This window comes from Saccostrea echinata, unplaced genomic scaffold, assembly GCF_033153115.1.
Source record: "Saccostrea echinata isolate AGI-Se365-2 ecotype Australia unplaced genomic scaffold, CSIRO_AGI_Sech_v1 ptg000025l, whole genome shotgun sequence".
Lineage (NCBI taxonomy): Eukaryota > Metazoa > Mollusca > Bivalvia > Ostreida > Ostreidae > Saccostrea > Saccostrea echinata.
The window spans coordinates 7721066-7739735 of record NW_026889774.1 but is presented as its reverse complement, the minus strand read 5'-3'; the positions used below and the strand labels follow the sequence as shown (position 1 = coordinate 7739735).

At 31.4% G+C, this 18670-nt stretch overlaps 2 protein-coding genes across 2 annotated transcripts; one reads left to right on the top strand and one right to left on the bottom strand.

Moving 5' to 3' along the window:
* Positions 1 to 5555: 5555 nt before the first annotated feature.
* On the bottom strand, positions 5556 to 12319 carry LOC133192560 (prestin-like). Its single transcript, XM_061328554.1, has 16 exons — positions 11990 to 12319; positions 11035 to 11145; positions 10429 to 10700; positions 10044 to 10208; positions 9716 to 9871; positions 9534 to 9616; positions 9245 to 9395; positions 9039 to 9152; positions 8825 to 8902; positions 8583 to 8678; positions 7769 to 7875; positions 7428 to 7497; positions 7079 to 7246; positions 6545 to 6664; positions 6399 to 6453; positions 5556 to 5946 (listed from the first exon to the last, which is right to left on the bottom strand). The coding sequence occupies exons 1-16, from the start codon at positions 12234 to 12236 to the stop codon at positions 5771 to 5773; spliced, it is 2169 nt and encodes a 722-aa protein (XP_061184538.1). The 5' UTR covers positions 12237 to 12319; the 3' UTR covers positions 5556 to 5770.
* Positions 11974 to 18088, top strand: LOC133192857 (uncharacterized). Its single transcript, XM_061328862.1, has 8 exons — positions 11974 to 12015; positions 12727 to 12814; positions 13642 to 13722; positions 15788 to 15871; positions 17151 to 17273; positions 17455 to 17538; positions 17732 to 17824; positions 18016 to 18088. Exons 2-8 carry the CDS (start codon positions 12759 to 12761, stop codon positions 18086 to 18088), a joined length of 594 nt encoding a protein of 197 aa, XP_061184846.1. The 5' UTR covers positions 11974 to 12015; positions 12727 to 12758.
* The last annotated feature ends 582 nt before the right edge of the window (positions 18089 to 18670 follow it).

Sequence of the window (18670 nt, the reverse complement as noted above, 5' to 3'; positions counted from 1 at the left end):
ATGTTTTTAATTATGTATATTGTATAAAAATTGTTTGCTCCTTATTCATTATGTGAAATAGAGACATTAAGGAAAATACTTTGTGAAATGATATACGCAAGAAATAAAAAAATATGTTCTTTTTTCTCTGTATATTTTTAAAAATAAATATTGGAAAATAGAAAGAATCCTTTAGAGATTGAAAATAAGGACAAAAGATCAAAGAGACAAAAGATAGAAAAAATTGTAACTTATAAGCTACAAGAATACTTTGAACGTGTGTACTTGATTTTTTTGTTTGTTTGATTTTTGTTTTTTTAGGGGGGGGGGTGTTTTTTGTTAGTTTTTTTTTGGTTTAATTTTATTTTTAATAGAAATGTAACAAATGTAAAGAAAATTAATTATTTTTTTCAATTTTAAGCTACTATCCGTGTTCCTGTTTATTCAAAAAAAAACTTATTAAAGCTACTTAGAATGCATTAACTTGGCAATACTTGGTAGTATTTGCTTCTGCGATAGCTAAATCTGTAAATTTCGACTTAAATATGGAGTAACCAATTAAATTTAATTTCTTAAGCTTCTGAGGGATTTCAATAACATTTCTAAATTTTAATTTCTGTCACTAAAATCCTTAATTACTTTGGTTTATGTAGTTAATTTATCACATCATGTCTCACAACAAGCTCCCCTAAAAATAAAGAAAACCTGATTCACTTATGATAATTTTAAATGTAGCACTTCAGTAGTATCAGTTAATTGTTTCTTAGGAAAAAGAAGCAGTTGAGTATGAGGATTATATACGCCCATTCAATTTAAATACAAGTGTAGAAGCCAAAATAAAATACTGAGATAGGATCTTGATATTCGATTCTTATCTATATAAATTGATGAATTTAAATTTTTTTTTTATATATATATAAAAGTGATTAAAGACAAATATATACACAATATATATGAGTTTCGAAAGTGAAAAGGGATCTTTGTGAAGTGAAAGAGATAAATCATAAACTATAAAGTCAAGTCCCCCATCCCAGAAAGGTGAAAATAAGACAAAGTAATTACAATAATGCATAATATATCAGTTTAAAATAAATTAAAGCCCTAGGGATCTTACATTGTACTTTTGTAATGTTTAGAAAGAATTTAAATGTCATTTAATTTGACAAAATCATTGAAGTCCTCAATTATCAAGGGTATATAAGAATAATCTAACAATTTGTCAATTCACAATTTTAACCCTCCCGTTACAATAAACTTTCATTAATAAAAAAATCTTAGGTACATATATACAAACGAAAGTGATCAAAATCTGCAAGTTTCATTCAAAATGTCCACCATTATACACCTCGAATTAATAAGACAACCATGTCTTTAAAGTCCTCAAAACTGTTAAGATAACAAAGCTTAAAACATTGCTGTGACGTCATGCCTTTGTTCTTGCAGTCTAAAAATTTACCTGTAGCCGTCCGATAATAATAATTATCAGTCCAATAATATATTATCGGACGGCAGTGATAACAAAATCGGACAGTAGTTAAAAAACAACAACTAGAGTGAAATCAAGGTTTAATTTGTTTAGACACCAAAAAAAAGTTAGGGAGAAAAAATTCAGGGAAAGCGAACGCGAGGAAATTAAGTTGTTAAAAATAGCAAATCCAAGAAGAAAATGGACTTTTAACCTTCCTCAAAAGTAACACTTTCCATTCGGTTTTTTTGCAAAGCGTTTTCGATACAGCACTGTGAATAAGCCAATTTAAATTCATTTCTGATAAAGAACCGGTCTGCGAATTTCTTCATTTAACGAGGTTTGTTCGCCAATGACCGCACTTTTAAAACCGAAGATTTTCATTATATCATCCAATCAAAATTTTAGATAAAAATCCACATTTTTACTTTCAATGCATTTTGAAGATATCATCCAACACTGTATCTGTATCAATGTCAAACACACTTTATAAAAAAAAATATTCCTTCATCACCTGATCACTGTCCATAGTTCCTGCTAAGCCAAACGAATGCCATTGAATGAATGAATGAATGAATGAAGCAAAAGAGTTCACTCACTGATTTTACTGTTTAAAGAAAAAAAACTTCCTCTTTTCTTTTGTCTACTTATTAGATGGTTTCAATGGTAGAAAACTATTGATGCCTGAACTCCTATTGTGTAATTATCGGACTCCTCGAGGTAACTTTTGGACATTTAGATAGCAATGTTTTAAGTAAGATATATGCCTCATACAATTCTATAAGTAAAATTATCAGACTGTTTTCGGCCCTAACGGGCCTCAAACAGTCTGATAATTTTACTTAAAACATTGCTGTGACGTCATGCCTTTGTTCTTGCAGTCTAAAAATTTACCTGTAGCCGTCCGATAATAATAATTAGCAGTCCAATAACATATTATCGGACGGCAGTGATAACAAAATCGGACAGTAGTTAAAAAACAACAACTAGAGTGAAATCAAGGTTTAAATTGTCCAGAAACCAAAAAAAAAAAAAGTTAGGGAGAAAAAATTCAGGGAAAGCGAACGCGAGGAAATTAAGTTGTTAAAAATAGCAAAACCAAGACGAAACTGGAGTTTTAACCTTCCTCAAAAGTAACACTTTCCATTCGGTTTTTTGCAAAGCGTTTTTGATACAGCACTGTGAATAAGCCAATTTAAATCCATTTCTGATAAAGAACCAGTCTGCGAATCTCTTCATTTAACGAGGTTTGTTCGCCAATGACCGCACTTTTAAACCGAAGATTTTCATTATATCATCCAATCAAAATTTTAGATAAAAATCCACATTTTTACTTTCAATGCATTTTGAAGATATCATCCAACACTGTATCTGTATCAATGTCAAATGCACTTAATAAAAAAAATATTCCGAATCATAAAAAAAACCCTTCATCCCCTGACCACTGTCCATAGTTCTTGCTAAGCCAAACGACTGCCATTGAATGAATGAAACAAAAGAGTTCACTCACTGATTTTATTGTCTAAAGAAAAAAAACTTTCTCTTTTCTTTTGTCTACTTATTAGATGGTTTCAGGTAGAAAACTATTGATGCCTGAACTCCTATTGTGTAATTATCGGACTCCTCCAGGTAACTTTTGGACATTAAAATAGCAATGTTTTAAGTAAGATATATGCCTCATACAATTCTATATGTAAAATTATCAGACTGTTTTCGGCCCTAACGGGCCTCAAACAGTCTGATAATTTTACATATAGAACAGTATTCGGCATATATCCATTACATATAGAACAGTATTCGGCAAATATCCATTACATATACATATTTTACCTATTATAAATATAGACTGCTTTTAAAGACATATATTTATAAAAATAAAATTTGTCAATTATGTTGATATGCATCTAGTTTCATCTTAATTTCTTGAACACTAATTATTTTTCTTTTAGATCATTTGAAGAAATCTCAAAATCTTATGTATGATTTATTTTAGTATAGATTGCTTTCTTTCCAATCACTTACATTGTAATTGTTTTCAGTAGGGGAATGATTATTTCTTCCAAGGCAAAAACATTTTGTTTTAAATAGGAACCACTACAGTATGGCTGTTTCACAATATTACCTTTCTTGCTTTACAGGACTTTATGTTATAATTGAGATACTTTCTTGTGGACAGTGCATAATTTATTTATTCTGTATTTTTGTAATATTGTTCCTTAAAGAATCTATATACAAATAGTTAAAATATAACTCAATAAGAAGCTTTTTCCATCACATATTTCCAAAAAGTTATCACTCTTATGAAGTTATACTTTTTTGGAGTGTGTCGAAATTTATTCAAAAGAATTACATCATTTTCCTAATCCGACTAAAAGGGTGTGAATGAAAAATATACAAATGCAGATAATGTGACGGTTGTTTGATAATATTCTGTAAGAACCAACAAAATCATTATGAAAGAACTTCAGTGCGAGTAAACGCGAATCACAGAGAAATTTGATGAGATAATAGGTAAGCAGTAGAAGCACTGTAATAATGGCAAAAATATTATTTTGTTTAATAAGATCTATACCAGGCCAGTTTGCCAAGGAGAGAGAATTACAGTTGTAGATCAGTATAATGGGAGTTGCACTTTGTATTGCATGCCATTCATTTATTTGAAAAAATACGTGAGCTTAAACATACATAATATTTAATATGATATCAAAAATACATAGAAACTTTTTTTTTTTACTAAAATCTTATTCATGAAAATCAAAATTTAGCTCGTATTTTCTCCATAAAATCATTGGGACAATCAGTAGTCCCTACATGTATGCCATTGGGCTGATAAGTCACCGCTGAGACACTGGGTCGATCAGTGACCTCTGTGACATTGAGTCAATCAGTCACCGCAATGAAACTGGGCCGATCAGTAACCGCTGTGACATGCCGATCATGATCGCAGTTGCATTAAGTCGATCAGTGACCTCTGTGACATTGAGTCAATCAGTCACCGCAATGAAATTGGGCCAATCAGTGACGGCTGTGACATTAATATTGGGCCAAACAGTAACCGCAGTGACTTTGGTTCGATCAATGATCGCAGTGACATCGGATCGATCAGTGACCGCAGTGACATTGGGTCGATCATTGACCACAGTAACATTAGTCGATCAAGGACTACTCTCACATTTGGCAAATCAATGACAGCAGTGACACTGTGTCGATCAGTCACTACTGTGACATTGGGTTGATCAGTTACCGCTGTGACATGAAGCCGATCAGTGACCGCTGTGACACTGGGTTGATCAGAGACCGCAGTGACATTGGGCCGATCAGAGACTGCAGTGACATTAGACCAATTAATGGCCGCTGTAACATTGGATCGATCGGGCTGCAGTGACATTGGGTCGGTTATTAATTAGCCAAACTCTCACTGGGCGGAACGTTCTGACTGTATCTTAAACTATCGTATAGTGCCATTTTTAATTGGAACAGTTCTGACTCTTCGATAGATAGCATCACAGTAAGGTTATTCCTTCTTTATTGACCATTGTTCGGTTATTTTTACTAACCATAATTTCTGCTTAAAGCTTTCAACTGGAAAATTAAAATGATACATTTTAAACACAAACAGTCATTACTCTACCTAAATACATGTACATCATCATTTATTCCTTTAAAGAAAACATAAACGCGTTGGAAGGATTCTTGAATTTCAAATTTTTCTCAAATACTGATACTGTTACATGTACGTTCTTAAAGGTACAGTGTTTTTACTAGGCGTCAAAATCACTACATTACACCTGGTTAATATATACAGATCAGTATTGCATGCTTGAATCGATGCATTACAAATCCGTACAATCTCTTTAACCAATTTCTCAGACACGTACATTTTTCATTTCAATTCTTTATCATAAAGCTTGTTAAAAACACTTTATCGAGAAAATGATTACAGTTTTCTTTTAAATTTTGTAAATTTTTATTCTATATGGTTGATAAATATGTGCAACATATATCAACCATATCAAGTTATCAACTCTGGACCAACCGCAGTCATCTGGTATTGGATCCGTTGACTGGGGTCCTTGCTTAAAAAATAATTTAGATATGGTAATGTGGTGTATCTATTTAACAACCCTTTCTTTAAAACAGACATTAGTTAGAGTATATGTTCTGCCGAATGTTGAGCATTTATAACAACATCGTTATTGGCAACATTCGTGTCCATTGCAAATGACAATCGCCAAGCCGCATACGCTTCTTTGAATTCCTGTCATCATATTCTGAGATACTAGACCTAATACTGCAGATATGTGGAAAGTTTTAAATCAATAAAGGTTAATGAGCTTCTCTGTTTGTTGGTGGACAACCATTATCACATATTTCCTTTCCATTACATAAAGTGTGCGTTTGAGGATTATTTATATGGGATAATAATGATTCCACTGATGTAATGAGAAAAGGTGACAGTTCTTTCATGGCATCACATTTCGTCAGCATGTCAATAACATCATCTAAAACACATAGAACATGCAGTGCACAACAAGGCAAGGTTATTTTGCCATTTTTCACAAAATAATAATTTCAAGAGAATTTCAGATATACACCTGAAATTATAAAGACTGATCTTAATAATTACTGATAACTAATTATTACGATAAATAATTCAACAAAAAACTTTCAATACTTGTGGTATTTAAATTTTAGTACAAAGTTAGGTCATGAGCTAATTCAGAAACTCATAATTCATTTACTAATTTGCAAAATCATGGATTGCCATTTACAGTGTTTTTATTCCTCATTTTCAGTATTGATATGTGATTTAAATATTGGTGTTTATCGTGAATTGGCTTAAACAATACATATTAATGTAAACAAAAAAACTAAAAGATTAAATTAACAAAGTGAAACCTACAAATGTTAAAAAACAAATATTATAAAAATAGAATACTTAACACACTCTTACCATTACATCCAACAAACAGTACATCAACACCAGCAACGTTATAATCTGAATGTACCTGTAAACACAAAAGATTACTACTGTAACAAAACTGAAGTTGTTTTATTCGTGTAATATGCATAATTTTGAGAACAGCAAACAAACATTACCCGTTTTATCGTCTTCACTCCAACAAGATCGACAAAGTTTACTGCAGTGAAATCAATCACGATTTTCTGTCTTTCATTTGTTAAAGTTTCTTTTTCATCCAGTTCGTTTTCTGTATTTTCCTATCAAATAAAGTATTCCATGTTGAGAAAAGTTCTCGGGATATTATTTGTATTATGTTAAAAAAATATATGAATTAACCTCACTGATAGGTAAATTCTTCAAGTTAGTTTACACAGCTGCAGATTTCCCCAATGATTTTAATTGGCTTACCCTAACAAAAAGTTACTATAGTTAACTATTGTAAAATCTCGGACACTTTGACTTTCTATGAAACTTTACTTTAGAACTTTTTTTGAAGATTTGACGATCTAAAATTCATAATAAAAATACCTTGATGTATTATAGTGAAAACTTTGATTTGCTGTAGTTAACTATAGTAAACTATAGTACTTTTTTGTAAGGGTAATGACATCGATTAAAATAGAATGTAATGAATGTAAAGTAATGATTATACTTATACAATATGTACATACTGCAACTGTTACTGTGACTTCCCCTTGTTGTTTCTTAGATTTACGAAGAACCTTAGGTTCCAGTCCTGATTTTTGGTACACTGTTCTCATGAAATGGTCTGCATTAGCAAAAAATACTGGTCCATGGTATTGTACGAAGTGAATTCGATTGTCGTCATCTGAGCGGATCTATTTTGATTTAAAAATGAATCTGTTTCAGTATTCATTAATATATCAATTAACTCTGTCTATTCCTTTAACACATTTGGTTATACTCGATTTTATTAAACTGCTAATTTTGAAATAAATTATGTATTCAAAATAAATAATAATATCATTTAGTGCTTATGCAGTGGTAAAAACTTATTACCGGTTGATACCGCTTGACATTTCTCAAAATGTTTGTTTGTTCCACAAAGCCAGCTTTGTAACCATATGCTCTGAAATTCAGTAAATTAAAACAAAGTTGCAAAACTCAGAAATGACAACTCAGTTTAAAAAGTTACTATGATGACAAAAACTGCAAGACTGTATATGGAGCACTTCTAAATTGATTTTTTTTTCAGATCTTCAACAACACGCACCTCGAAAAAAATTCAAAGAACATGCAGTGTCTTCTTTAAAACAGTAAGCTGATTCCCGATACTCCACAACAACCATCTTGGGTCACCATGTCTACATCAAAGGAATTTAATTCATACATGTACGTACCTTTGAGTCCTGAAGGTAACCGTGAAGATAGAGAAGGCAATCCCTATGACTATCCCTATCTCAGCATCAAGTACAATTGTGCTGGCGGCTGTCACGATCCATATCATCTGAAAACGAAAACTTCTATAAATCTATAATATCTTACTTGTTTTTAAAGCATTTTAAAGTTACGATATGCGTAAGGAATAATTTTTTTTTATCGGATTTTCTTTTTGTTTATTAAAGATGAATATCATAATGTGTATGTGAATGATTTAAAAGATATCGGCTACAACCCCCTTTAACACTTGAAAATTCTACTTTCCGTTTATCCACCATACAAATGTGTCTAATCTTTATATTAGATAAAATAAAATATTGCATTTTTGCCTTTAAAATGATGCAATGCAATTCCATATACAGTAATATTGTAAAATAAGATCATTTATTTTACAGCAAAACGTCATAATTGTTAGATTTTGTTTTAAATCAAAACCCACTCTGAAGAACTCAACATCAAAGCAAATTAAATTGAAATTTCTTCTTATTAAAAATCATTTACTGAACTAGTTATTTCAATTCCCTTTTATACGTGAATATGTAAGTCATAACTTTTATATATATATATATATATATATATATATATATATATATATATATATATATATATATATATATATATATATATATATATATATATATATTCAGATAAGTGTAAAGTGTAAATCAATTATTATTCGCCCTAAGTCCATCAATCGAGGACTTGAAGTTTACATCCACAATCGTTTCCTTGTAAATAATTGAAGTTTTGAATATAAACTTGTGAAATACTTACAAAATCTATTTTTGATTTCCGCCACAGAGAGGGCAGTTCTAAATACTGTAAGAACATTCCACGCAGGCTCATGAGCACCACAGCTGATAAAACACACTGAAGCACGAAAGGTCATATTCTTAGAATGATTTCGGTTTTGAATACATTTTGAACTTTATAAAATCCAGTAATTTTTTCCCTTCGAAAATACATAGTTTATTTCAAAATGTTTGTAAAATGATCGTGTCAGAGAATGAACATACCTTGGGTAAATTGTAAAATAATGGTCCTATGGCAACAATGACAACAAGAACAACAAGACAACCAAACAAAGATGCAACCTGAAATAATAAAAAAAATAATAATAAAAGGCAAAGTCTCCAAGTCCAAAAACAATCCCTATATCTTTATTATCTGCAAAGCATATAACAGAAAACGGCACTCTGATAGTGAATGGTGGATACTCTCGTTGCTTACCTGCGTTTTACCCCCAGCCGATTCCTGTACCATACTACGTCCTACAGACCCCGCGGGAATGTACCCAGAAAACAAAGAACAAGCTAAACTTCCGGCGCCATACGCTACCATTTCCTATAATTCATAGTTACATTGGCAAATCTCCAATTAAAGTAAAGAATTTAACATTTTCATCTTAACAATAAATATATGTGAATTATTCTGACCTGGTTTGGGTTAATATCATAATTATTTGTCTGGGCTAAAATTTTGGCTATGGAAACCGTCTGGGTAAAAGCTACTATCCCAATCATTACTGCATCTTTCAGATAAAGGGGAATGACTAGTTTTAAATCTGGAATATTTAACGACGGGAACCTGTAAGAAAAAGTTATTTCTGTGAATTAACTTTGCTTATATTCAACTGTCAAAACATTTAAACATATAAGGAAATGAAATTCTTCATTAAATCAATAATAAAACAATCAATAAAAAAAATAATCATGGATTACTTACCCAGCTGGTATATCTTTTACAACATTTAAACCATTGTTTTCATATAAATTTGCAGTGTACGTAATGACTGTTGCTAAAACTACCTATGAAGAAAAATAAATAAATTGTAAGTGTTTTGATTTTTTAAAGTTCTAGTTTGTATTTTCATTGGAGATCCAGAGACTCATATTTATCTGTATTACCACTATCAGGTCAGCTGGAATAGGAACTTTCAGTCTTTTCTTATAGCGGATGTTGATATGAACTTTGACAACATAAAGAATGATGAAAGACACTGTAAATATCACTAGAGGTAGCCACTGTGTATCGCCAATATTCTTCAGAATAGCTACCCAGGTCTGGAAGAGAAATTCAAATCATTCAAACCATATAGGTCTCTGATTACTATTTTAAAATAGAAAATAACTCCATATACTAGTATCCTCTAGTAAATGCACAACTTTTAATTATTAGGCATTTAATGATCAATCATAATATAATATTACAATAGAGACATGCAAACAGTATGACCTTGATTATTTTAAAGTATCCATTAAAACGAAAGACATTGAGACCAAATATATGTTTCGCCTGAGCTGTGATGATCAGAAATGCAACAGCCGATGTAAAACCGCTAACCATTGGTTCTGGCATATAGGTTGTTATAATTCCAAAACCGAATCTGCCTAAAATTATCTAAAAGAAATCAATAGGTAAAGTTACTAACATTTATATATAATCCAATATCTTAAAATTCTCAAACATAACTCAAAAAAGGAACGCTCAATGAAAATTGGTTTAAAGTAAATGGAATTTCATAAACCTCATATATAACAATACATTTACTTAGGCAATGCAAAATTAATTTGAAACAATGAATGTATAAACTGTTCAAATATTAAATAAACAAATTTACCATAACAACCCCAGAAACAAGTGATAACGCACTGGCAATTTCGATTTTAAAACTGTCAATAGATGGATGGACGTTTGATCGTTGTACCACATTGGTCATACTGTCAAATTCTGTGTTGTTCCCTACGAATATAGAAATGTTCTCCGACGGTCCCAGTATGGAATGTGACGTAAGATTCTGAGTGATTATAGTGTTTTGAACACTGAAGGTGGGATCTGAGGTAGCATCATCCATCACTGAACCAATCATGAGGCTAACAACGGATATACAACCTGAAAAAAGTTACAATATCACCTAGATTTTTTTAGTTCTTTTGCAATATCATATAGTTGATAATTATATTTCAAATCTGTATATAATTTTAACGATCCGTCCCGCAAGTACAGGTAACAAATTCTAATGTTTATCATTTTCTCAGGAAAGCTCCATTATGATCTCTCAAAACATTTTCCTAGCAAAAAAAATAGTTTAAATACATGTAACATTGGGATACATTGATTTTTAAAGTACTTTTGGATTTCGCTGTGCTATACTTCTCACTTCTTTGATCGTTTTTTTAATAACCAAATAATTTAATGATTTTCTAAGAAAATGTGTAATACAGACCCATGGACACATGCTTTGATGTCCCCAAAAAGAAGTAGACTAGTGGCCCAAAGAACGAGATGTACAGTCCACATATTGGAGGAAGGGAAGATAGCATAGCATATGCCATACCTGTAAGAAATTTGTCACAGAATTCTACAGTTATGATTATGACATAAACATTTTTTTTTGGGGGGGGGGGGGATCTGGTTTTTATATATTAAAGGACACGTAGTTTCGCCCCCCACCCCCTTTCAAAAATTACACTACGTGCCTGATTAAGGAATAAACAAGAGGTGAGTCTATAAAAAAAAGTGTCTATTTTTGTGATTAAATAGAGGGGTTTTCATACATTTTGATTCCAGTATAATTTACAACAATATTTCTAATGGAAAAAAATTACCTCGTTAATACTTGAATACTTTGCTAATCAATAATGTGACATTTAAACCAACCAGCAAATCATTTTATACCTAATAAGTATCAAATTCGATTGAAATTTGTTTAAATCTGAACCTTACGGTAGCAACCGAGTTATACATTTACGTATTCAAAGGAATAAAAATCTATTTTATATTTATTTTTCACTGATGAGATTTTATATAACTTTTAGTTAATCAGAATATTATCAATTTTACATTAAAAGCGACTAAAAGAAAAGTTATTTGCAAAAGTGTTGGTCTTAAAACAAATATTTTCAGTGACCTATCTAGAAAATTTTAATTAGAACGTGCAGGTAATGAAAATTATAGTTTATAAAAACATTATTAAAATATCACAATTTAAGGTTCTTGTTGTCATATTTTAAAAGTATACTTCACAATAAAAACAACAACAACAACAAACAAAAACATCAATTATTATCATGTCTATAAAAAAAAATTATGAAGCCCATCGATTTATGACCGTTAAGGGGTGTCGTAGGACGTCATAAGACTTGTTTTGATTTCGAATTTCCTCTGTGAAGGTTGTTTACCTTGTGGTATTTGCATGACTCCAACCGTAAGTCCTGATATTATATCATTTGCTAAATACTTCCTGATTTTATACGTTTGGACGGTTTTGACGAATGGAAATGTTTTACGGGCACATCGTTTGTAATACTGTTTCGAGAAATAACGACGGCTCATATTCTTCAGTCGCGAATGCAACGGCACCTCGTGTCTCTTTCGAAAGCGTTCATTGAAATCACATATCTTTGCATTTTCTGAGCAAGCATTCATATCCAGACTGTCCAGTTTATGAAAAACACGTACAATAGATCGCTAACAGCATTCAAGTCGAGAATGTGCAGATACGTTCTGATTCTTGACGCTTAGGACCTTTTAGCTAGAGGTACATGTATTCTTTTAATATTTAAAAGTCCAGAAGAGCAAATAAATTCGCATTTGAGAAACTGGGGTAAAATGGGTACACGGCAGGTGTATTATTCATCCCCGTGGTGGTCCCCTTAAACAGGAAGTACACATAACACAAGCAAACAATTGTAACATACAGTATGCAGTTGTTGATCGATGCTTTGGTCAAAATATAATATATGGCCTAAAGTTCAGCTATTTTGATTGATATATAGGCCATGGATATTGTACATGTATGTTTAGTAAAAGACGCCATATAAAGTGTTGTTTGCTTCAGTGCCAGTGTGCATACATTTACTGATATAGTTCAAATTCTGAAGTGCTACTTTCGTTTTCTCTTTTCTTTTCTCTCAAGCCTTGTTTGTGTAATCCATTTACCTATACACCATGGCTTATGGGATGCATTACGTGGAATTGAAAGAAGAAATGAAAAAGGAAAAAGCGTAAGTGTATAGTTTTCCTTTTTTTATTTGTTTGATTTATATATTGTTGTACAGCTGTCATAAATGTAAAAATATATTAACAGCTGATTAACGAAAGAATCATCCTTTTCTCCAACTTCATTCTTTGCCCTCTGCCTGATATGGGGCCACTCCGTCTGATATAACATATAATATGGGTTTTGGTATGTCATACTGAGATTCTGTTTATCCTATATTTACAATGTAGATCATAATTAGAATACTTACAATGTATTTTGTGAATAAAATTTGTGAATGGAAGCCTGGGTCACGACAAACCTATTAAGTCGATATAAAAAGTACAAAGCAACTAGCCTCCATACACTTCTTCGCCAAGCGCTCGGTACATTGAACATTCAATTTTAATGACTGAAAGTAGTAATTAAAATATTCTTGGAAAAAGGACTAAAAAAATACTTATTGATATTCTGAATTTTCTTGGCTGAACATTGTCGAAGTTTGGGGGTTGGGGTCACACCAAATGTTGCTTATCGATGTCAAAAACATACGGCATGACTTGATTTAAGGTACTTCGATTCGTATATATTCATTTTTAACCTACCCTTTTTTGACTTCAATAGTAATATTTTTAGATTAAATTAAAAATAAAAAAAAAATCTAGAAAAACTGCATGTACAATTAAATTGAAGCGAGGGATAGTGTGAAACAGTTCCAACGAAAAACATATTCATGGATCTACATGTTCAATGTAGGAACAATGTCCATAAATGATTGTTCGGAAGTGGATATGCTTATTTGTAAAAGAAGAATTGTCCGTTTGAAAAATATTTTTAAAAATTGATTTGCAGAGAAACTGAAGCCTTTATTTATTCTTTACCTGTTCCTTGGAGGAAGTTTGCATTTTGGAAAAAGCATGAGAAGAATCAGAGGTGTGTTGTTGTTTTTTTTATTTCATTCATGTAATGTACAGCTGTATATACAGTGTGAAGCAATAGGAGATTTAGTTGTAACTGTTATAGCATATTATTTTGTATCAGTTTCGTTTAAATTAACATGGTTGGTAATTCTGTGTTTAAAAATACTTAATTAGAACACATGTACATGTTTTTTCTTCTTCTTTTCGGAAAGTTGTGGCTATCTCCGATTTACCACCTTTATGATGATATTCCAATTACTGAAATCATAAACCAAGTGATTTGTTTTTAATTGCAAACATCAAACACTACACGTTACAATGTTTTAAGCCTTGGTCACTATTCACTGAATATTGCGTGCAAAGGCAAACACTTTTGCAAAATTTTGATACTCTGCAATTACATTGTGCCACTGTCTTTATCATTAAACATATTTGAATGAAAACAGTATAACCTTTCTTATTTCAATTTGTACATTTGTACATTTATTGCCACAAAGAGAACTGTATTGAAGGTTTATTTTTTTCTATTCATTTTTTAAATAATCAACATCAATTTATGAAATTTATCAATTGTACCTGTATTTTTTCTATGTCAGTCATATATAATGCTCAACTGCACACATTTAAAACTATTACATAACTGTTTATTCAATCTTATTATTTTAAATTTCTTGAAGTATAAAAAATAATTGTAATGTCATGTAACTTATTAACTTGTATATAACTTAAGAACTTGTATATATATATATGGCTTTCAACTTGACCTATGGAGAGGACAGGCAGTGTCGATCCTTTTATATTTCATGCATAGGGTTAAAATCACCGGATTTCGGTATCAGACGAGCGCGTGCATGCAAGTTAAAGACAGTGCTAACTTATTTTAGATCAAGAAATGTTTTTATTTCCTTGATAGACAAATCTTTGTAAGCCGGTATTATTCATATCTACTTCATTCTTGAAAATAAAGTTATCTTTATATCTGTTCAGAGTTGGAGTTATATAAAGAGACAAGTGGATATTTTAGTCAAGCCCCGCCTTTTACATGTACTATGAACTATAGTATATACTTTGCGAGTTTTGGCTAGGATATGGATAATAAATTCTTTTAGCATGATTTGTCTGACCATCTTGCATGTCAGTAACATTGCAAAACTGTTTAAAATAACGTTAAATGGTTTTTATCAATTAAGACATTCTTTTTTCTACTCAAGTCTTATATTATCACAAAAAAAGTATGTTCAAGTACATGTACATGTAGCACTGTTCCCACCACGATTCGGCCACATTTAGCGGCATTTATGTCTGTTAAATAAGCCATATTTATCTATTAGCTTCATTCATATTCTCAAAAAAGGAGTAAAATTACGGAGCATAATACCTTAAACCAGATGTTTTCTATTAACCAAGAGGCATCAGAGACAGTCATTTTGAATTACGTACCGGTGTACATGTATAGTATACTGTCTTATCTGCAACATATCGAGTAGTCCGAAATATCTGACATTTTCCTGGCTTTTTTTTTTTAATACTTTTTTTTTTTGCGTGCTAGGAAAACGTCAGAACCGGCGCCATTACGAAAACTGGGAATTCGCCGCCTCCAACCAGAGGCGGCATTCTCGGGTTGATTTTCGAAAATAAAATGTCAAACTCACAATTTATCAATAGTACAATGCTTTTACTACTCACCAACATCGTTTTTATGGTATGTTTATAAAATATACATTTTGATGAAAACATCTTATCTGACTGTCGAGATTTGTTTACATTCCGCGCATTTTAAAATCTTTCAAGTCCTGTATTGAAATGATGAGTGATGTTTTCTTTTCATCGATATTGTCGAGTACTAGAAGCATTGTGCTATTGATAAATTGTGAAAACGCATTTAATTCGGTTCCCAGGTATCGAAAATCAACTCCGATTGGAGACGGCGAAATTTCCAGTTTTCGTAAAGGCGTCTGACGTTTTCCTGGCTCGTAAAATATCAAAATGGTGAAAAAAGCCTGAAAAACGTAAGATATTTCGGACTACGTATCGAGTTACTGTATTGTGCATTAACAAACATCAACTGTATCTTATAGTGAATTACAACTTATTGTCCGAAAGTTTACGGCCATACTTGATGGTTATAAGAAAGCAGGAAAAGAATTTGACACAGCAATAAGGTAAAAACTTTAATTAAAAGGACATTTTTTTATTTGCTACAGAATTAACTTTGATGTTAAATTTTGATGATTAATTTCTGATAACTTATATGTGATCACATTGAATTTCTAATAGCCTGACCAGTGCTTGATGTAAAACAAGCATTATTTTACCTACATGTATATGTTTTAAATCTTTTGTAAAATGGAGGATTCTATAACTTAGAAAATAAATTAACAGAATCTTTATTACATTGTAAGAAAACTAATCAAGGCGGTAATCGTTCATTTTATACAACCACAGACGTTTACATTTCCTTAGCTTCAATCAGAAACGTTTTGTTCCAAAGTGTACATGGTTTACCTCCTTGACTGTCACGTTTTGAAAAAAAAAATCAGTTCATGTATTGGATGGCTTTTTAAATCAGCCTGACTTATTCCAGTTTAGACTTTTTGAGAATCCTTTCTTACTTACCGTGATTCTATACCTATCTCAAGGGATCATTAGTTGTACAGAATTGAGTTTATCGTAAACAAGTCAAGGGTATGTTCTTTAAATGAAGAACCGTAGCTCTATTTTTTTTTCGGGAAAGCCCACAGTACACATTTGGGGTTTAAAGATTTATTTATTAGATATACATGCATATTGGGAAATAAAATAATCTAAGGAAAATAATCAAAATATATCGTGACTGTCAAAGTAAAATGTACTACAAGTTCAGATTTACATCTCAACTAAACTCACTGCCAGGATGATGCCTCAATAGTGGGTACATGTACACAGTTTCACATGCAAAGTATAACTCCATATGAGTGAAAAATTCTCGAGAGGGACGTTAAACAACAAACAAACAAACACAAAGTATAATTATTATTGAAGAAAAATCTTTAAAATCAAATTCTACAGAGCAGTAGGCTTTAAATGATCAAAACTTAATTCAGATATCGCTATAGATTCTCCGTTATAAAAGTTATGTCACGGCTAAGATGGAGACATACGTATAATTTTACTCAAAGATGAACAAGAATTTTACAAAAAATCATTGTCACAGAAAGTCAAATCTATATGCAAACATACTTAGTTCAGATTTATTTCTTGATTAAGTTCTGATTTTAAGGGCTAACAGGTGGCCATCTTAGCTGCAGGTTCAAGTTTTTGAGGGAGTGGGGCGGGGGCACAGATATGCATCTTGCTCCGTGGGATTTTTTTGAGTGATTTTTGAATATTTAAGGATTATGTAAATGAAGGATACGTACATCTTACTTTTCAACTGTAATAATTATGTTATAAATCTTTCAGCGAGAGAACAACAAAATGTCAAGTTCGATACGTTGCCGATGTCGATGATTTCGATTTTGATGAATACATGGAACAGTTGGGTAAACCAGACTGCCCTGGATTGCCATCAGATAATTTATATTGGTACAATGTTCATTTTATGTCATATATAAATACAATCTGAAGTATGGCAATCATTTTTTAATAAATTTTTATTATTGATTCATATTTTATTTCGTTTGTTTCACTTTATGAAACTGTACTGTTAAAAAATTCTGATGGAGGGAACGGTTATTCAGTTCTCTCTTTTTTGGATGAATTTTAGGCATTTATTAAATCTTTTGGGGAATTGTTTGAAAGAGAAGAAACTGCTGATAGGAAAAAGTGAAGAACTTGCATCAATAAATGGGTAAGGACAAATGCATTATCCCCGGGCCGATATTTTGCACTATATTAAACAGTTAAACACATACATGCAATAGTATGATACTATTAGTATCTGTTATGTAGGGATATCATTTAAAACAGCTTTTGAAAATATCTTTATAGATCTGCAATATAATTCGTTTACAAGCGTTTAAAAGTTCAAATTTGTTATACAGAAAACCACCAACACTGGCTCTAAATTATTGGCTGGCCTTGCCTCAGGATGTTAGACACGTAATGACCTGTGAACCGCCTTCGAAGATCATAGAGTAGGCTACTTTCAGAAAATAGTCATCACATTTTTTTTTATCAATGTTTCTATTAATTCTTACTAGCTTTCAATTTTCGATTGTTTTGCATATTAAATTCTTCTAGAAGTAGATTGCTTATATATACATGTACATTCAATTTCTTTTTGAGTTTTAAAATCAATAACTCTGTTCATATTTTATTGCTTTAGAGTGTTGGTGGAAAAGTTTCATCATCTAAAAATGGAGCAAATGAGGAATAATATGACCATTTTATTATTATGATTGAATAATTCCTGCAACGTAGCTTTTTGATTGGCTGATATCCAACACTGTAGAAAAATACTACTTATACTCACCTGCATCTGACCTTCCAGGTAAATATAAGTATTTTTTTTCTATATGGGACTAAAATTAGACTGTTAGATTGAGAACTTCTAAATTGTTGTAATTAGTTAATTTTAGACACCAAAACTCTCCTGCAGATCAGTGTATTCTTTAATATTTGAGAACAAATAAATATATTTCAGGAAAATTGATTATAATCCCAATGCCCAGATCTTACCAATCTAAGTCATAACTAATAGGAATATGTAATTTTTTTTTGGCATGCTTGTCATCGTCATTTATTTACAATCTTATTAAAACAAACAAAATATGCACCAATCTTCAAATTGATATGGCAGCCAACAAGTATATACAAACAACTCAAAGCATTAGAATGAACACCCTGACCTAAGGGACCTGGAAATAACAGTGCCCTATGAAGGTGGCATTATATGCAAAAATGGCTATATATATAGTCTCTATATTGTCTCAAAACTTTATTCTTTTCTGTCACTGGCACATAATCTTTTGTTCAAGCTT